At 53.5% G+C, this 18,112-nt stretch overlaps 1 protein-coding gene across 1 annotated transcript in view; it reads left to right on the forward strand.

Moving 5' to 3' along the window:
* Positions 1-4,562: 4,562 nt before the first annotated feature.
* The window catches only part of TMEM255B (transmembrane protein 255B), a 43,566-nt gene continuing 30,016 nt past the window's right edge, over positions 4,563-18,112 (forward strand). Inside the window, exons 1-3 of the mRNA XM_058547719.1 lie at positions 4,563-4,647; positions 13,405-13,547; positions 15,729-15,791. Of these exons, the coding sequence (XP_058403702.1) occupies positions 4,608-4,647; positions 13,405-13,547; positions 15,729-15,791 (246 nt within the window). The 5' untranslated portion in view covers positions 4,563-4,607. The remainder of the gene's footprint in view (positions 4,648-13,404; positions 13,548-15,728; positions 15,792-18,112) is intronic.

Raw genomic sequence — 18,112 nt, forward strand, 5'->3', positions numbered from 1 at the left:
GCTTGGCCAGGACACGGAGGAGACAATTTCCCTTCGCTCCCTGAGGCTGCACCGCCTCCCCCTGGGCTGGCCCTCGGGAAGGCCGTGGGGAAAGCCCACAGAGGCCCAGCCCGTGCTCTCCAGGGCCGTCCAGGGTGATGGACAGACTGGCTCCCAGGACGTTGGGTCCCATCTCATCATTGGGACCGGGGTCACACGCCCAGCGCTTCTCGTTTGCTCCTTTACTGGAGTATTGACTGTATTTGCATAGGCGGCTGGGTTTTTCTTGTCTATGGTCTTCACAGATTTGTAAATGTTTGATTACCTAACGAGAACTCAGCTGCAAGGAGCCTTAGAAGGAACAAGCTCACCCCCTTCTGCTTTACGATGGGGCCGTCCCCACCTCGAGTGTTTAGACGGGCGGGTGGGCCTCAGCTGAGAATAGAACAGACAGATGCCAGCAGCATGCTGCTAATAGAAGAACAGTTTTGAAAGGAAAACTTCAATTTGAAAACATGAAATTAAAAATGAATATGAGATGGGCTCTCGGGTTCCACCCAGACGTTAAAATGAAGACAACAAGGCTTGATGTGATTTTGTGAAAACCAAACCTCAATTCCTCAGTTACAGTGGAATAACGTACCCAAGATAAGCAGGCTGAGGGGATAAAGGTCATCGAGAGCCGACTCTCTCTGCGGGGTTATTGAAGACATGTGTGTGGAGCCCGCAGCCTGGTGTTCGACCGCCCGGCCGGGGTGGGTGCCGGCGTCCCAGCTCCAGCCCGTCCCTGTGGTTCTGGGGAAGCCTAGGGCTGCTGCTTTTCCCCGTCAATTTTTAATCCGCACTAAGCGCGGGCCACGCCTGCCAGGGGCATGGTTCTCTCCTTTCAACAGGGCGGCGACCAGGCTGCCGAGACCCACTGCGCAGGCTGTTTGGCTAAAACAGGAGACACTGGACAGATGAGCCTGTGGTTGCCGAATCCCAGGCCGAGTTGGCGCTCACGCCCCAGGGAATCGTGTGTGCTGCATGCTCCCTGTGGGGATGTGAGCCAGAGGGCAGTGGAACCTGAGATGTCTGGACGGGCGAAACTTCCTGCTGGCTCACTAGAGGATCCGAGATCATGGTTACAAGGCCTCAGGCAAAGCCCCGAGCATGTTTTCAGTTTAAAAAATTCATGTCTCAGAGCATCTCCCATCTGTCCCTGCCGCCCCCTCTCCCCCCACACAGGGACAGACGGGCAGAGTCCCTGGACACCGTCTGCATTATTCATTCCCGAGCGTCATCTCCAGGGTTCTTTGGTTACAGGAAGGAGTAGTGTTGTGCTGTCTGCCTCCTCTGACCCTTGAGAGCTGAGAGCCGGGCTGTGCATACTTGCCCCCGCGGTGCTCCCCCCGCACAGGGACCCAGGGGCCGCGTTCTGGAACCAACGGGGAACTACACTGTGCCTGTGGCTGACAGAGGGGGCTCCTTGCTAATTTTTATGGTTCCTTAATCCCTCTCCTAGAGCCAGTAGAGCCCATGTCCCTGCTGTCAGAGCCTGTTGACCCATCTGCTCTAGTAAATTGGTTTTCCCATGGGTCAGACTGAAGCGACAGGCCCTGCACAGGTTCTCCAGTATGGGGCCGAGAAGGCGAGGCGCCCGCAGGAGAGGGACGTGTGCCTGGCATGAGTCCGGCTCGCAGGGAGCAGGTGCCGAGCGGGGCTGGGAATCGAGGTTACTCAGTCTCCCTTCAACCTGTCTTACTGAGCACCTGCCGTGAGCCTGCGCGGTTCTAAGCAGGGGCAGAAAGGCAGGAGTCCCCATCCTTGATGAGTTTATTTTTGTGATAGAACTGCGTATGTGCTGTGGTCGTCCAGCCCGCTACTCCCTCACATCCTGCTTTCACCCGGAAGAGGCAAGGCTGTCGGTCCCTGGAGCCCAGGGAAGGCCGCTCCCTGGCTCTCTGCGTCCCGGCTGCCCCGCCAGGTTCTGCCTCTGCAGTGACTGGGGGCGACCGGGGAGGGCCCCTCCCCCCGGAGCAGTCTCAAGGGGCACATGCATTCTCCTCAGGGCAGCCTGACTACGTATTTTTAAATCACCCTGATCATAATTTAGGTCTCTAAATTATAAATTCGTCTACTTCCTCTGCTCCATTCAAGCTGGGGCCTCTGAGATTCACAGCTTCAGGGAGGGAGGCCTGTGTGGGGCAGGAGCCCTGCCAGTCTTCCCTCTTTGGTTTCTCCAAAGCCTCAACCTGGAGGAGGACTGAGGTCGTGAAGGGAGGAAGAGCGGTGAGGGAGGCCAGTGCCTGAGCGGTGAGCCTGAACTCTGCATTTTCTCATTTCTTGTGTTTACTACTTACCATCTCTCTTCTCCACAGGAACGCCGGCTCTGCTAGGTCTTTGTGTGCTTTCTTCATTGACACTTTCCGCGCGTGTGGATCAGGGTCAGCGTATGCAGTGGGTGCTCAATAAGTGTTTGCTGAGAGGGTCAGTGAGTGAATAGTATTGTTTTCATGCTTTAAAACTTTATTTAAATGGCATCACAGTCACCGTAAGACTATGAACTTGCATTTTCACTCCGCATTGTTTTTAAGATTCATTCGTGTTGATCCATAAGCTTTCCTTCATTTTGTCCACCACATAGGATACCATTGTACCAGCGGATTTATTTGTCCCTTGTCCCCATGGTGGGTGTTAGGTTTTGTCCACTGTTCTGCCGTTGAACGTGGTGCTGCGCTGAGTAACTCGTAGTGGTGGTGCTCAGGGCAAGCTGCCCCAGGAAGCACCACCACCACAGGAAGCACCACTCTGGTCTGCGGATTATTTCGAGCTGAAGACAATAAGGACATTTGACCTCCCCCACTAACTGCCTAAAGAATCTGACATGGTGGCTCATTCCTGGAACAGATCTTCTATCATGATGGCTATAAAGATAATGTAAAATAGATGTTACAATGGGAGGGGCACCAAGCCCCTTTTATCAAAAAACTCTATCTCTCCCTGACCACATTATCGATAGACGACCCTGAAAAGAATTGTCCTCCTGCCCTCTGAAGTCCCAGGCCACTACCCACCCCCAACACGTTCCTTCGCCTTTAGCTGCAATACTTAAGCAAGCAGCTTAGACAGAGGGACGAGTTGCTCATTTCTGAGTTTCTCCCATGTATATGGGAGAACATATGTTTATGTTATTAAACATAAACATATGTTTATGTTATTAAACTTGGTATTATTTTCTCCTGCTAACCTGTCTTGTTGATTATTTGGCCAGCCATAAGAACCTTAAGGGAAAGGGCAAAGGGAGATTCTCCCTCTTTCCCTGACAGTAGGCATCAGCTTGTGCACGTATGCGAGTTTTCCCATCGCGGTGGACGGTCCCTTTAGAGTGACTGGGGTTCTTAACAATTACCCCGTGCCCAGGGATTCTGGGTCAGTTGGCCTGCGTTGAGCTCAGAACAGTAGTAATGAAGAAAACATCTTGGTCGTAAGGGGCAGCCTGGGGTTGGAACCACAGCTCTGGCATCCTTCGAGAGGGAATTTCTGCTCGTGTACATCTTCACGTCTTCAACTGTCCTAAACGTTGCTTTCAAAGTGGTCAGACACGGATAACCCATTAGCAGTGCACGCGGGCTTCTTTTTCCCCACATCCTCTTCAATGCTAGTTACTGTGCAACCTTTAAAGATTTGCCAATAATGTGGGGGTGAACCTGAGGATCCCTGTTCTCAGCCACGCTCCCCCTGAGGGAGCTGGGGGGCTGGGCATCTTCTCCTGTTCACTTGCCGTTCAGGTCCACCTTTGTAAGTGCCTGTTGGTACCTTTAACTCAAAACAATTTTAAAACGTAATTAATGGCCTTCAAAACACGTTTTTTTCTTGCTGCCTCAAGGCAGCCTGTCTGTAACCTGCCTCCTTCCAGTACTCTCCCTTCCTCCCTGCTGGCAGATTTTACTTAGAACAACTTCAGGGCCATGAATATGAAAAGGAGTGGGGGGGTGGGGGGGATTAGGAAAGCATCAGAAAGCCATATGGGGGAGGTGGAGCTAAGGGGCCTGCAGCATTCATTTATTCATTCACTGAACAAGAACTGAGTCTCAGTGCTGTGCGCCACCCTCTGAGAACAGAGGCCCCTGCACTGCTGCCCCCAAGGAGCCTGCTGCCTGTAGGTGCAGAGACAGACCCACCACAACCGCCCAGCAGCACCGCCTGGAGCTAAGTCACCCCCAGGCCGGCCTCCCTGCTTCCATCCCTGGGCACCTGACTGTCCTAGGCCTGTGGCCAGCTTTGGCCAGGCAGTGGGCACAGACCAGAAATCCAGAGGGACTTTCCAGGTATATTCCACCCTGGTCCACCTCTGTTCCTGCCCACGCACATGCATTCCCTTCCCTGGGGTTCTGATTTCCAGGAAAACCTGGAGGGGACGAGAGGGAGGAAAGGGGAGAAGAGGGGAGGAGGGAAGGAGGGGAGCCGACCGATGAGGAGAGAAGGGGCGGAGCTCCGGCTGATCCTCGCAGCCCCTATCGCGTTGCACCGACTATTGCTGTCACCCAGGAGAGCCAGTCTCCCGCGCTGCCGCTGAAGAGCAGCTGTGGAGAGCAGCCACTCGCCGTGCCCGGAGGAGCAGCCCCCGCCCCGAGGAGCAGCCCGGGATGCAGCCGCCCGCGCCCCTGGCCCTGCTGGACACGACAGGTGAGCGTGGCTCGAGCGTCCCCTCAAGCTCCCAGTGTCCGGCTCTGGCGTCTGGGTGCAGGTCTATCCTTCCCGCCTCCTTGGAGGGCATCTGCGGGACCCTTGGGGGCACAGGTCCTCATGCACATCCTCTCGGTCTGTTTCTGGACGTCTCCGACTTTGCGCCGTCTCTCCCGTCTCTTTCCCGCGATCTTTCCTTAGGAACAATAGACACCATACTTGCAAAAGGACAACCCAAACTGCACTCCTTTTCCGTCTCTTCTACTCTATTTCAGTCTCCAAAAATTTCTAGGAAAAGTTCGTTTCAACAGCCTGGTAGCTTCTTCCTGCTTGAAAGTGACAAGGGCACTGACAGCTGTTTTCAGTGCTGCTCCCTCCAGGCACCCTCCCCACAGACTTCCCCCACAAATTCACAGAATCCCTAATTCTTGGTTTCTCCAACAGAGCCTGGTGCAGCCTGGACGCCAGGCGCCAGCGGGGGAAAGAGACCTGTGCTGCTTGCCCACAGGGTCTGGAGCTGGCCATGGTTCTCTACCGGGAAGTGGCCGGGACAGAAATAATGCCAGGCGTGTTTTCCTGAAGGGAAGACCCATTGCAGGGAGGGTTTTGAAAAGCACAGGAAAAAGGAGTCCAGTGAGTGAGGCTCTGAGGCTGGGCTGGGGGATTGGTGACATCCTGGGGCCGCTGCGTGCTTCAGAAATGGCCCTGTCCAAATCTGGGGGGTTAAACCACATGACCCTGCCTGCAGTGCCTTTGGAAAGTCTCTTTTTAAAAACCAGATTAGTAATGTTTGATTTTTAAATAATAATCAAAGAATCTGGCTTCTTCCTAAAAGAAACAGTTCCATAGCCCCACCCTCTAAAGCTAAACGCTCTGTGACAAAACTTATTAACACGCGTGCGTCGCTTAACGATGGGGACACGTTCAGAGAGCTGCACCGTTAGGCGGTTTTGTCATTGTGCGAACATCACAGAGTGAACTTACACAAACCTGGATCGTACAGCCCACCACACACCTAGGCTGCTTGGTGCTAATCTTATGGGACCACCGTCGTCCGTCTGGTGGAAACGTCATGATGTGGTACATGACTGTAAACGTGTTTTCATCCTCCAGGAAACGAACTACTTATTAGTGTGTAATAATAATAATAACTGGTTGTTATTATTGTTATTATTAACTAATTATTATTATTATATTAGAATGACTTGGTTAAAAAATATCATCTGACTTAGTTTTTTCTTCTTCTGAGGAAGTATAAATTTAAAATAATAAAACTAGGAGTTGGTCTCTTATTTAGAAATACTAAACATTAGTGTGGCTGGGGTGGGATTGTGGAATTTCCCACCTTACATCTCTGTGGTCTCCACCTTGGGCACGTGTTATGTTAAAATCAGAGACAAGGGAGATGGCGGCCGAGGGACACCACTCTGCCTCGGTGTGTCTTCCTGGGGACAGTCACTGTGCTTGCACGACGATGTGTCCACACACAGTTAAGTGAGCTCATTCTTCTTTTGGGAGGCCCATGCCCTGCTGGCAGGGAGGCCAGGGCTCGGAGCCTTCCTAGCTGCCCCCTAGTCTCTGCGACACCCCCTTCCTGGCTCTACTAAGTGGAGAAAGTGCTGGGGAGAGCGACCGGATCTGATCCCCATCCTTGTGCCTCCTCAGGCGTGACCAGGTTCCGCAGGAGCTGTGGTTCAGCTCCTCGGCCATGGCTTGGGGCGGGCAGGGCCAGAGGACTGGAGGGGCCGAGGGGGGACGAGGCGACAGTCTGAGATGTTCTCGGAGGGATGCACCGGGGACAGAGCGGAGCTGGGAAAACTCGAGCAGGACACATGAGCTGTAGCCGCTGGCCTCAGCTTCATGCCTCGGAACCTCTCCCTCAACCCTGGTGGAGAAACACGGGTCAGAACAACTGCTGTGCAGTCTCAACGTGACACCACCCGTGATGAATCTACTCCTCATGCTCATGAGAACGTGTGCAGAGCTTTCGCCTCTGTTCTTACATCACAGTGAGGAGGGGTAAAGCAGGAGGTTGTCACTATCTCCACTTTACAGACCAGGAAACTGAAGTCCGTTCGTTCACTCACCACCAGGAGACGTCTCTGTCTTCTAGGTTGAGCTGGGCACGAGGATCCAGCGGCGAACAAGACAGACACAGCCCCTGCTCTAGCGGATTCTCCTGCTGGGCTCAGAGAGGATGGATGGCTGCCCAAGATCACACAGCAGGTCTGGGCAGACGCAGAACAGTGTGGGTACTGTCCATGTAGCTGCCCCACAATTGCAAACCTAACAGTAGATATATTAATTTACCATCAGGGCACCGTCTTAAGAGCGCTTCAGTTGTCACAACGCACATGATAACATTCCTGCTGACGGGACAGGACGGAGGGGATGGTGCAGGCTGTTCCAGTTGTCTGCGTCCAATTCGGAACCCGAATTCTCTCCAAAACCTGATCTGAAAATGCATATGCCTTGTGGTTATTATAAAGGTATCCAACCTTCTTTTCTTGAGTTTATTTCTTGTTTTCTTATTTTTATGCAATATCCTATGTTTATAAAGTGTATTTAAGGTCGAGATTCTTCTTTTTGTTATCTCTGTTGTACCTGGAGTTAAAATAGTACAGTCTGTGTCACGAGAACGAGTTTGTGCAGAACCGTTCCCCACAGCGTCTCGTATCAATTACGCTGTCTGTCTTTCTGGGCCTCGTATCAACCGCGGAACTAGTGACAGAAATGCTGACACTTTCTGCTTTTATTATGCAGCAGTTTCAGGGAAAAGCCAGACTCAGGGCAAAGTGGTGAGACAGCAAAGTTATACTGAAAACAGTTCGTGGGAAGATTTACGTGATCCCACAGGAGATGCGTTTAACTCTTTACTCCGTGACTCGGGTGTCAGAATGTCCCTGACAGATCGGACAAGGGCTTGCCAAATGCTCTGAGCCTAGCGGATCTGATCAGATCACCGTCCATCAAGCCAAGAAGACGAAGGAAACAGAGCCGAGAGCTTTAACAACCGGAATATAGTGGAGGGGCTCTGTCAGACAGACGCCCACAGGGAGCCAAGAGACACGGCCCTGAGAAGGCTGTAACTGTGCCGTGAAGCAGGTGCTGAGGCATCTGGCTAATTATCTTGAGCGTAATAGCCGTGCAATGCATTGAATTAGGAAAAATGGCAAAACAAAACCCTTTGCGGAGAAAGGCATTTGTCTGATAATTTCCTCAAATACTTAGTCCCACAAAATTTAGTTTTAGGAGTATTATTGCTCTTAAAACACATTTTGCCCATCGAAAGATTGGAATGGGAACCTAAGGAAAGAAGAACAGTCCAGGAAGAAGAGCTGAAGAGGAAGCCGCGCTGACGGAAAGCGGCTGGTGTCTGGCTTCGCCGGCAGGCGTGCGGAGGCTGGCGAGGGTGATGGGCAGGCAGGGGCCGGTCCTCCCTCCTGGCTGAGCGAGACCAGGAGGCTGGGCGGCTCTGGAAACAGCTACGGTTGCTACTGAGCTACTAGATGGTGGTGTGACCTTTAACGTGGTTGTTTTGTGAGCTTCCACAGCAACAGTTTCATCAACTTCCAAAACACAGAAGATAGATTTTTAACTTTTGTGTCCGTTTTTTTCAATTTACCCACCTTTTGCAATTAATCAACCAGACAATTTCTCCCGTGGGGGCTTCTCTTTGTCCCCAGGGTGGCACTGTCATTTCAGGCCCGTTTCCCCACAGACACCCCAGGTCTGCTGCCACCATCCTCATAACCCTGATCTTCCTGACTACTGGGCAGACTACCGTGTGCAGATGTCCTTGGTTTCAGGCTTGAAACAAATGCAAGAAAAAAAGCAATTGCTGTCTCTGCACGTATACTTCTTTGCAAGTAAGATGTGTGATAGTAACAGAGGGGAAAGTCCACTATGGGGAACTCCCAGAGCACGTGCAAATGCCCTGTGTCCTGAGGGGTCAATTGTCTGCTTGCACTTGGGGCTGTGTTTTCCTGTAGACACTCCTACGAACAGTTCACCCTCAACAATTCTTATATATTTGTAATAGAAACTACTAGAAAATAACAAAAGAGCAATTTAGAAGCAACCAGATGAAGCAGTATTGACTTCTCTTGCCTGTAGATGAAGAATTCTGTGGAGCTCCTGAGAACTCTTTCCAAAGCTTGTGCGAGGACTGTGGGTTTATCTTCTGTTTTGTTAAGGTTAAATTTCACTTCAAAACTTTTACTTTCTCCTTAAAAATATTTTGCCCTGAAATTCCCCTTGTAGAAATTTATCCTAAAGAAGTAATTAGAGGTGATAGAAAGATTTATGTACAAAGACATTGTGGTTTTTAAAATATATATAGACTTTATTTTTCAGAGCAATTTTGGGTTGACAGCAAAATTGAGGGGAAAGTACAAAAATTTCCCCTCTACCCTCTGCCCCCACACAGGCACAGCCTCCTCCGAGATCAGCATCCCCACCAGGGGAAACTTTGCTGCGCTCAATGAACCCACACTGACGTGTCGTCCCCCAGAGCCCACGGCTGACACCAGTGTTGGGCAGTCTGTGGTTTGGACAAACGCATAACGTCACGTATCCATCGTTGTAGTATCAGACAGAGCAGTTTCACTGCCCCGAAAATCTCCTGTGCGCCAGCTGTTCATCCCTCCACCTTGTGTTTTGAATAATAAAAGTTCGAATTAATAAAAATTTAGAAATAACCCAAACATACAACAGTAGAGCTAGATTAATTGGCTCATTCATTTGGTGGAACTCACTATTGTGAATAAGAATTATGTTTAGAAAAGTATTTAAGAAGTTGGAAAATTCTTACAGTATATTAAATGAAAAAAACCCCCAGATTTTAAAACATTTTGGTCCCAATTAAAGGAAAAAATGCTTTAACAAGTAGATAAGTGCATTGAAAAACGACAATACGGTTATGTGCCCACCTGCCAATTTTGGGTGATGGGATTACCGTGAACTTTATTTTTTCTTTTGTATTTTTCTGTACTTTATATATATTCTACAAAAAGTAACTATTGCTTTTATGAGAAGAACAAAAATCACACATTTTTAATATAAACCTACAGTCTTCTTTTTCCTTGTAAAAACGTCCTTGTCACCTTGGTAATATTTCCTAGGCCCAGTTAGGGTTGGTTTTAGTTCACAGACACAACGAGGGGTGTGGGAAGAGAAATTCCGAGGTAACTGAAAAAGTCAGGCGTGGAAAGGAGAGGAGGTGAGATGGAGGAGAGGACACGGTGGGGGAGAATCCGAGGATGCTGGGGCTGGAGTGGCTCTTGGCAAATGTGTCCACTCTGCCCCCACGCCCGGGGCAGACATGGTTAATGGGTCCAGGACCTCTCAGACACTGAGTGGGGACTTCCTCGCCTTCCACGATGCCGCAGCAGGAACAGGAAGTCACTTGCTTCTGGTCACACACCAAGCAAGGCCTGTCCTCTTGACAGAAGCCCGACAGTGGCCTGGGCATCAGGCCACACGGGTTAACGTTTGGCCAGTGCCCTCAGGACAGAGCACCTCTGGAGAGCTGTGGGCTGCGGGGTGGCCAGTGTGAGGCTGGACATGGGTAGGGAGGGTCACCGTAGGACATGTGCCAAGTTTAGAAACATCAGGACATGTCGCAAAACCGCGTCTGAGTGATGCGGCCACTGCGTGGTCGTGGGCAGTCAGCGTTGTCGCTGTGCTCCTGCTCTGTCCATTCATGTGTCCACTCAGGGGTCCACTCATTGTCCAGTCATGTGTCCACTCACGGGTCCACTCATTACTCAGACCCTCAACACTTATTCTGCAGAAGCTGCGGTGGTGGACTGGCAACCCACCGCCAGGGCGCGTCTGCGAGGCTGAGATGAGGGATGTGCTCCCCGGCGAGTGGCACGTGGCCGGCCCCTGGGGGCAGCAGTCACACGACTTGTTGTTGAAGTGGGGTGGCCCTTCGAAGCGAGGGCCGAAACAGGTCTAGGAGCCCTGCATCGCCTCTGCTCTTGCTGGGGTGCACTGTCCGCACAGCGGCCACGGAGCTGCCGGAATCAGGAAAAACCCCAGAGCAATGCCCTCCTCTGCTCAGAATCTCCAACAGCCCCGCTCTCTCAGGGCACAGCGGGGCAGGCGGGAGAATTTGTCCCTGAGGACGCCGGAAATAAACCTACTTCTTAGGGAGGCGGAGAGGGGAGCACATAACCGAGGGAAATCTGGAGCCTGATCGCGGGGCTTTGCATCCCAGATCCCCACGTCAGCGTCTGGAGAAGCTGTGCCAGGCCTGCTGTGAGGGGCCTGCAGACAGGCTGGCTGCGCCAGGGGAGCCCCTTCCCCCACCGCCACCCCAGGACCTAGAGCTGCAGGCTGCCTCTGGCCCGAGACGGTCAGCTGGCTAGTCGGGAGCCAGGGATTTACCATCTTAGTGAGAATTGACCTCGTCTTCCAGGGTGAGGGTCACAGGTGGTGTAGGATGAGATTCTTGGGAGAAGGTCCTCCCAGGGGTCTGGAGACGCGGGGCTGTGCAGAGGGCCTTATTGCGTCTGAGGGGGTGCTGGGGAAGGGAGGGCGGGGCCCCGTCGGGGTTCGGCTTGGCCTCAGGAGGAAGTGTCCTTTCCGAGACGCCCACCCGTGCTGGCTCACTGGGTCAGAACGGCGTTCTCTGGTCAGCCAAGTTATTCTGAGTTTGCACCTTGATTTACGGTTTTGCGTCATTTATTTCCGAGGATGTAACAATCCCATTCCTGGGGTTGTGACCTTGACTCGCTGTCAGGCTTTGTGAAAGGACGGCACACGTGTGAACCTGCAGACACAAAACTCTGGAGCATGAGGACGTCTGCCTGCCTTGAGTCAGGGGTCACTGCGCCAGGGGTCTCGAGCAAATATGCAGCCGCCTCCCCCGTCACAGGCACTGATACACGCTTGCGCACACACGTACACTCACACATCCTCACACACACTCACACACCCTCACACATGCTCGCACACTCTCACACGCACACACTCGCATACTCTCACACACTCACACGCACACGCAATGTGGATTTCAAACACTTGGGCCTGGGAAGAAGCACCGTGTTTTCCCTTCATCTGTCATTCAGCTTTCGACTCCCAAGGACCAAGATGGTTAAGCTTCCACACCAGCTGCGCTGGGCTCAGCGAGTCTCTCGTCGGCCCCCCGCCGTCTCTGCCTCCGTGTGCACTTGCTGGTGACCAGCTGGGAGCAGGTGTGTCTGAGAGCGAATGGCTGTCGTAAAGAGGCCAGTGTGCCCTCCCCGCACACATGGAGAAGGAAGTCAGATCAACGCGGACCCAGACGTCAAGCCTCGGGGCGGGGGGTGGGATGCGGGCGGAGGGGAGGTTTCCTTTCTTCCTTCTTTCTTGAGTTCTGTGACCATTAGAACTGGGTTTGGCTGTAAATACCAGGACATCCAAATAGTGGCTTATAATCCAGAGATTTTATTCTGTTACCTAATCAAAGCGTGGACGTGGATAAGCCAGGGCTGTCTTCCTGCTCTGTCATTCTGCCTGTGTGGCTTCCGTCCTCAGGTTTGCTCTTGGTCCGAAATGGCTGCTGGGGCTCTGCTTTCTGTTCATGTTCTAGGCAGCAGGAAGGATGAAGGGGAGAAAGGCAAAGGACACACTCCTTTGAGAGGTTTCCTGTGGGTCCTGCCCACTGACCTTTGCTTAGATGGATAAGTAACCATGCGGCTGGAACAGAGGCTGGAAAATGCAGTCTTTCATGTGGGCAGGTTTCCACATCCCATACAGGGGCCTGTGCTCGGGGGAGAGGGAAATGGAGGCCCAGGGGCAATGGTGGTCTCCGGCACACTTTCTGCTTTCTTTCTGCCCCTCCCCATTCAATCCTTCACTGTTGGGGGCTGAGCTAGATGCTGGAGATGGCGGACAAAACACCTTGCGTGCCCCTGGGGGTGACAGCTGTGTGGACAGACCACAGGCTATCGAGAGGGATGCACATGCCCCCTCGGAGCGCGACCTGCTTAGCCTGGTCCAGGCAGAGTGTGAGCGTCTCCCTCCAGCCTCCGAGCAGGCAGGTGTCCAGGCTCAGGACTCTGCAAGGACCTAGGGGCTCTTGTTAACACAGGTGAGGTGCTAGAGTGGCAGCCGGCACGTGGTGGATGCTCGGTAAGTGGTTGGCCTGACTTGCCGTGTGGGTTTCCGGGGTGAAGGCGTTTTGGGACCTGTAGTCTGGGGAGGCGACGGCATTGGAGGTGAGCCACTGCGGCCCTGACGTCTGTTGAGAATCTGCTGTGTGGGGTGGCCTTAGGTGTGTGGGAGGCAGTGGGGACAAGACAGACCCCCACTCGCCTTTGTGGACTCCTCCTCGGTGGGATGGATGACGGGGCCGTGAACTCAGCAGCTGATGGTCAGAGTGACCAGGACCCGGCCCCTCTGGGTGCAGTGGGAACTGTGGGGGACAGGGGGCCGGGGGCTCCTGCTTCTGCCCCGGTGGAGGTGCAGAGGAGGGAGGCTGTGCAGGTGAGATGAGCAGGGTAGAGTGCTATTTAGGACACGATGTCAAGGAATCTGGCACAACCCTGTAAGGTAGGCGAGGGGTGGCGAGGGTGACTCGCCTGAGTTCCTGCTCTGAGAAACAGGGTGAGCCGGAAAGAAAGGGGTTGTGCGTGTGGGTGGTCTGGGGGGTTTCCAGAGGCCTGTTCAGTGCGCCTGAGGAGAGAGCAGCAAATGTGCCCACGTTGGCTGGGACCCCTGCTCAGCCCCGGCCCCTGAGTAATGGCTCCCCATTTGTCCTCCTCCCAGAAGGGTTTGCAAGAAGAAAGAAGACTTCCCTCTGGTTTGTGGCGTCTCTGCTGGTGGTGTCCATCTTCATCCTGACCGTCGGCCTTGCCGCCACCACCAGGACGGAGAACGTGACCGTGGGGGGCTACTACCCAGGAATCATCGTGAGTCACGGTCCCGGGGTCTGTGGGGAGGCGCAGGGGCTCGACAGTTGCTGTGTGGTGGGGACACTCCGCTCCAGCCCCACAGAGTTGGGGTCCAGGGCACAGAAACTTCCATTGGTGGTTGTGGTTGGCAGAATAATGACCCCAAAGGCGTCCGTGTCCTCCTCACTGGGACCTGTGAATGTGGGGGGCTACACAGCAAAGGGGCTCAAGGTTGCCAGCCAGCCTGGAGAGGGGGCGGTCATCCCGCACCGTCCAGAGGTCCAGTGTGAGCACGGGGTCCTTCCACATGGAGGAGGGGCAGGGGAGGGGTCGAGCCACCTGATGGGAGAGGATGCCCACGGTGGAAGAAGGGCCATAAGCCGAGGGGTGTGGCCACCCCTGGACGCACGAAAGGCCCAGCCACATCCTCCCCCAGAGCCTCCGAGGGAACCAACCTTGTGACGCTTGGATTTCAGCCTCATGAGACCAAGCTGACCCTCAGAAAATGGATGTGTAGCTTTACAAGCTGCCTGCCTAGGAGCCTTGATTGAAGTTTGCGTTAATATTGTGACCAAATGGGAGCAGCAGATGACGACGGAGCCAACCTCGTCCACTTCTGGTTTCAGATTTTGGACACTGACTCCACCGGCTAAAGCGATGACAGCTAATCAGATCTGGCAAGAAGCGGTCACCCAAATCCAGAATTATCTAGAAGAATTTTTACCTATGAATTCACATCTGCTGTTGTCAGCAATAAAGTCTGCTCCAAGTGTCCACATCAGGCTCAGGGAAAGTTTGTGAAGTTGCCTTTTATTGGCTACGACGCCCTTAAAATGCACCAGGACCCTGAGTTGCTGTCATAAAGTGCTAAACCAAGATTCTTTTTAAGAATGAAGCTTATTTAATCACATTACTGTCACTAGCAGTGTTATCAAGACTAGTAATAATATTGATAACATTTTTAGCAAGGGTGAAAAGGGTTTTGGCACTCAGATTTAAAAATATTTTACAAATGTTGTTCATTTCATCTTCATGCTATCCTTCATTGTTATATTCTGTCTGTGCTTTATAAATCTGCATTACCCACTTGTATGTAATTTACGGGTGAACATATATAAATAGTGTCTGTGCAGAAAGTTTCATCAGTGGAATCGCACGTTGAAGACCCTGCTTTTCTGCCTTGCGCCCTGGACTGGAAGGGGAGCCAGGAATTTGGGGGCTAGTGGCTGAGGACACGTCCTCCCAAATTTCCTCAAAGGATCAGGATCCGTCTCGAGCGGCAGTGTTTTCCTTGTTCTTTAAGCTTCGCTTACTCAGGACTTCGTGTCAGATCCTGTTCAGAGCCTCCTGTGCCGTCAGTGCTGTGTCCACAGGGCCCCCGATTCCCAGTGGTGACGGGAGGGAGTGAGCTTTAGCCCGGCAGCTCTGAGGGGAAACTGTGGACATGGTGTGAAATTCACTCAGAGAAAATGTGGACAGAAGTCACTCCCGTGGCAGTCCCGTGCCCAACCTGGAGACGACGGGGAGAGCGGACCTTGGGGAGAACCTGCAGCCCAGCATCTCCTCCTCCTGGGGGCCGGGGCTGTGCTTTCTCGAGGAGCAGGAAGACTGACTCTCAGGAGCCCCAAGACCGCCCGAGTCAGAAGCCATCTCTGAGCGGCATCAGCGTGCCCGTGGGTGACCGTCAGCTCTTCTTCTGAAGTGCCCTCGGGTCCAGTTTCCCGGTATCTCTCCCGGGGAGTCGTTCTCTGACAACGACAGGACTGCAGACAGGCCCAGGGGCACGAGCAGGTGGGCCTCTCGCCTGATGACCAGAAGATGCCCGTGAGGGGTCTGGGTTACCATGGAGACGGTGTCCCTCCGTGCCGGGGGAGGGGCACACGGTACTCTCTTTTCTGTAACCAAGAGGCAAACTGAGTAAGAGTTAAAATATGTGGACGTAGAAGATGAGATGGGTCACGTTTCAGCAGCTTCTGTTCCCACAGCGGCTCTGATGAAGCCCCTGAGGCGCACCCAAGCAGGCGTGCTCCCATCTGCCCCTTAGCGGTTAACCTTTGTGGTGGGAATGGCCAGCCTCGCCCCTTTGGTGAGTCGCGTTCAGGGTGGGAGTCTCCGTGCACTATTTACTGCTGCGTGTCAGCAGTGAGCTGCCAGCCGTGTAACCGAGCGCTCTCTCCCTTGTTTTCCCTCTGGTGTCAGCTGGGCTTCGGATCTTTCTTGGGAATTATTGGCATCAACCTGGTGGAGAACAGAAGGCAAATGGTAAGAGTGTATATTGTTTCTTTCAAATGTGGGGTGGTGGGGAGTGCTTCCCCTCAGCAGAGGATGTTACAGCATTAGCCGGTGTTCTTGGGAGAGCCCCCGCCCCAATCCAGCAGCCCACGGGATCAGCACCGAGGTTCCCCAGGCTGCGCACTGCACAATTCAGGGGTTGGTGGGTACCATTCTCACCTTAGTCTAAGTGAGCGTCGCCCCGAGGGTCGTAGGGTACATCTACAACCTCACACGGAGGTCCCAGCAGCTCAGGTTGTCATGGGAAGAAAAGCTCAGGGTGTGGGGTGGGGTGGGGTGGTTGGCAAATTAAATTAAATCATGGCGTGTGAGGTTCAGGCCAAAGCATCTGTGAGTGAGCATCTCTCCTTTCTGAGTCGATAGGCCCAGCGTCTGCTCTTACCTCTGGACACGATAGTGTGTGGGCTTCCCCAGACTGAGGAGAGGAGCAGTAAATGGAAGAACAGGAGGCCCCGTGGTTCAGACGATCTTGACAGAGTGGGAGTCTAGACACGGCCCGTCCACGCGTGTTTGCTTGTGGGTGTGTGAACGGCAAATGATCAGTTTTACAAACCTGATGTCTTTATTGATCATTTGAATTTGGAATCTGTTTGTTGGTGTGCTGCTTTCGGGAATAGAGCTATAAGAATAAGTGGTTAATTTTGCCAATTCAGTGGACAGCTGATGTTGAACTTTGAGAGTGGTGTTCGGAGGGGATGTGGCCATTTCTGTCTCATCCCCGAATTATTGTGTGAGACCGCGCTGGCGTTTTCAACGCCCCCTGCACTGGCTGTCGTCCTGTTGTGTCCTCAAGTTCCCAGCGGCCTGCCCTGGGGCTTCCCCGGGTGTGTGAGGAGCGTGCAGTAGATGACCCCAGATGGCAATGGGACCCATTACCCCACTCATTCTGTTCCCTGGCCCCCTGGCCGAGAGGGAAGGTCAGATGGCTTGGCCATGTTGTCTGCTGTCAGAACCCACAGGGGAGGAGAAGACGGACCTTGGGTGGGAGGGCCCTGGACAGGGCTGGGGAGGGGGAGGTCAAGGAGACTGGGATTCGGGTAAAAAGAAGTGTTTAGCCCCAAATATTGGGAGGTGATGATGCATCGCAGGGCGGGCCGAGACCCGATGCTTTCCTCCGGAGTGCAGTGCGGGCTCTTCCTCTGTGTCCACCTGGCTTATCCATTCTCCGCTTCGCCTGGCTGATAGGGGAATATCAGCCTGGGAGGGCACAGTCTCGGGGCCCCTGTAAGTCCCCCATCTCCCAGTGAATCTCTTGCAGGAAGGAAGTGAGAGGGGCTGAGTTGAAAAATAAAAGGAAGCCCTCGCTCCTGTGTCTGCTGAGGGAGCCCCAGGGTGGAGGGAGGGCCTTTTGAAATTCTTACCAGGGCTCCTTCTGTGCGCTGACCACTTGAGTGACATTTAAGAATCTTCACTGGGGGAAATATGTTTCCTTCCATGCTTTTTGTTAGTGCCCTGGAGTCGATTCCGACTGCTAGCGACCCGTGGACAGCAGAGCAGAACCCTGCCTGGTCCCTCTGCGCCATCCTCCCACCTTCTGGTGCTCTATCAGACGATGCTCTGCTGCTATTCATAGGGCTTTCATGGCAATTTTTTCGGAAGTGGGTGGTCAGGTCCCTCTTCCTAGTCTGTCTAGTCTGGAAGCTCCACTGAAACCTGTCCACCATGGGGGATCCTGCTGGTGTTTGAAATAACAGTGGCAGCGCTTTCCACATCACAGCAACACGCAGCCGCCACAGTGTGACAACCTACAGATGGCGGTGTGGTTCCCTGCCCGGGAAACGAACCCAGGCCGAGGCGGCGAGAGCTCCGGATCTTAGCCCCCAGACCACAGGGCCGGCTCCTTCCATGCTAAAACGCATTTCAGTGTCACGACTCCGGAGAGGGAGTGATTGACAGCTACTCTAAGGCTGGCATTGTTTTCTTTAGAAAAAGCTGGTGTTGGAGAGAGGGCCTCCCCGTTGCTCGAGGAGAAACTAGAACCCCGCTGTGGAGGGACGCACCCTTGTCCCCCACTCGCTCTCTCGCCACACTCCTGTCCCAGCCCCTCTGCCTCCCACCCCTCCCGCCCAGCTGTCGCCTGGCGTCCCTGCACGCCCCACGCGGTCTCTCGGCTGCGCTCCTACCTTCCGGGAGGGTTGGGGCGCCTGCTTGAGGCAGGTCTCTGCACCTTTGGTCCACAGGTTGAGGGTCTCCTGACAGACATGGCTTCCTACATGATTTCCCCAAAGGGGCGGGCCTGTGGTGAAGCTAGGGGTGCGGCCACGTGCCAGGTGGCGTGCGGGCCGCACACT

The sequence above is a fragment of the Diceros bicornis genome, chromosome 9, assembly GCF_020826845.1.
Source record: "Diceros bicornis minor isolate mBicDic1 chromosome 9, mDicBic1.mat.cur, whole genome shotgun sequence".
Taxonomy (NCBI): Eukaryota; Metazoa; Chordata; class Mammalia; order Perissodactyla; family Rhinocerotidae; genus Diceros; species Diceros bicornis.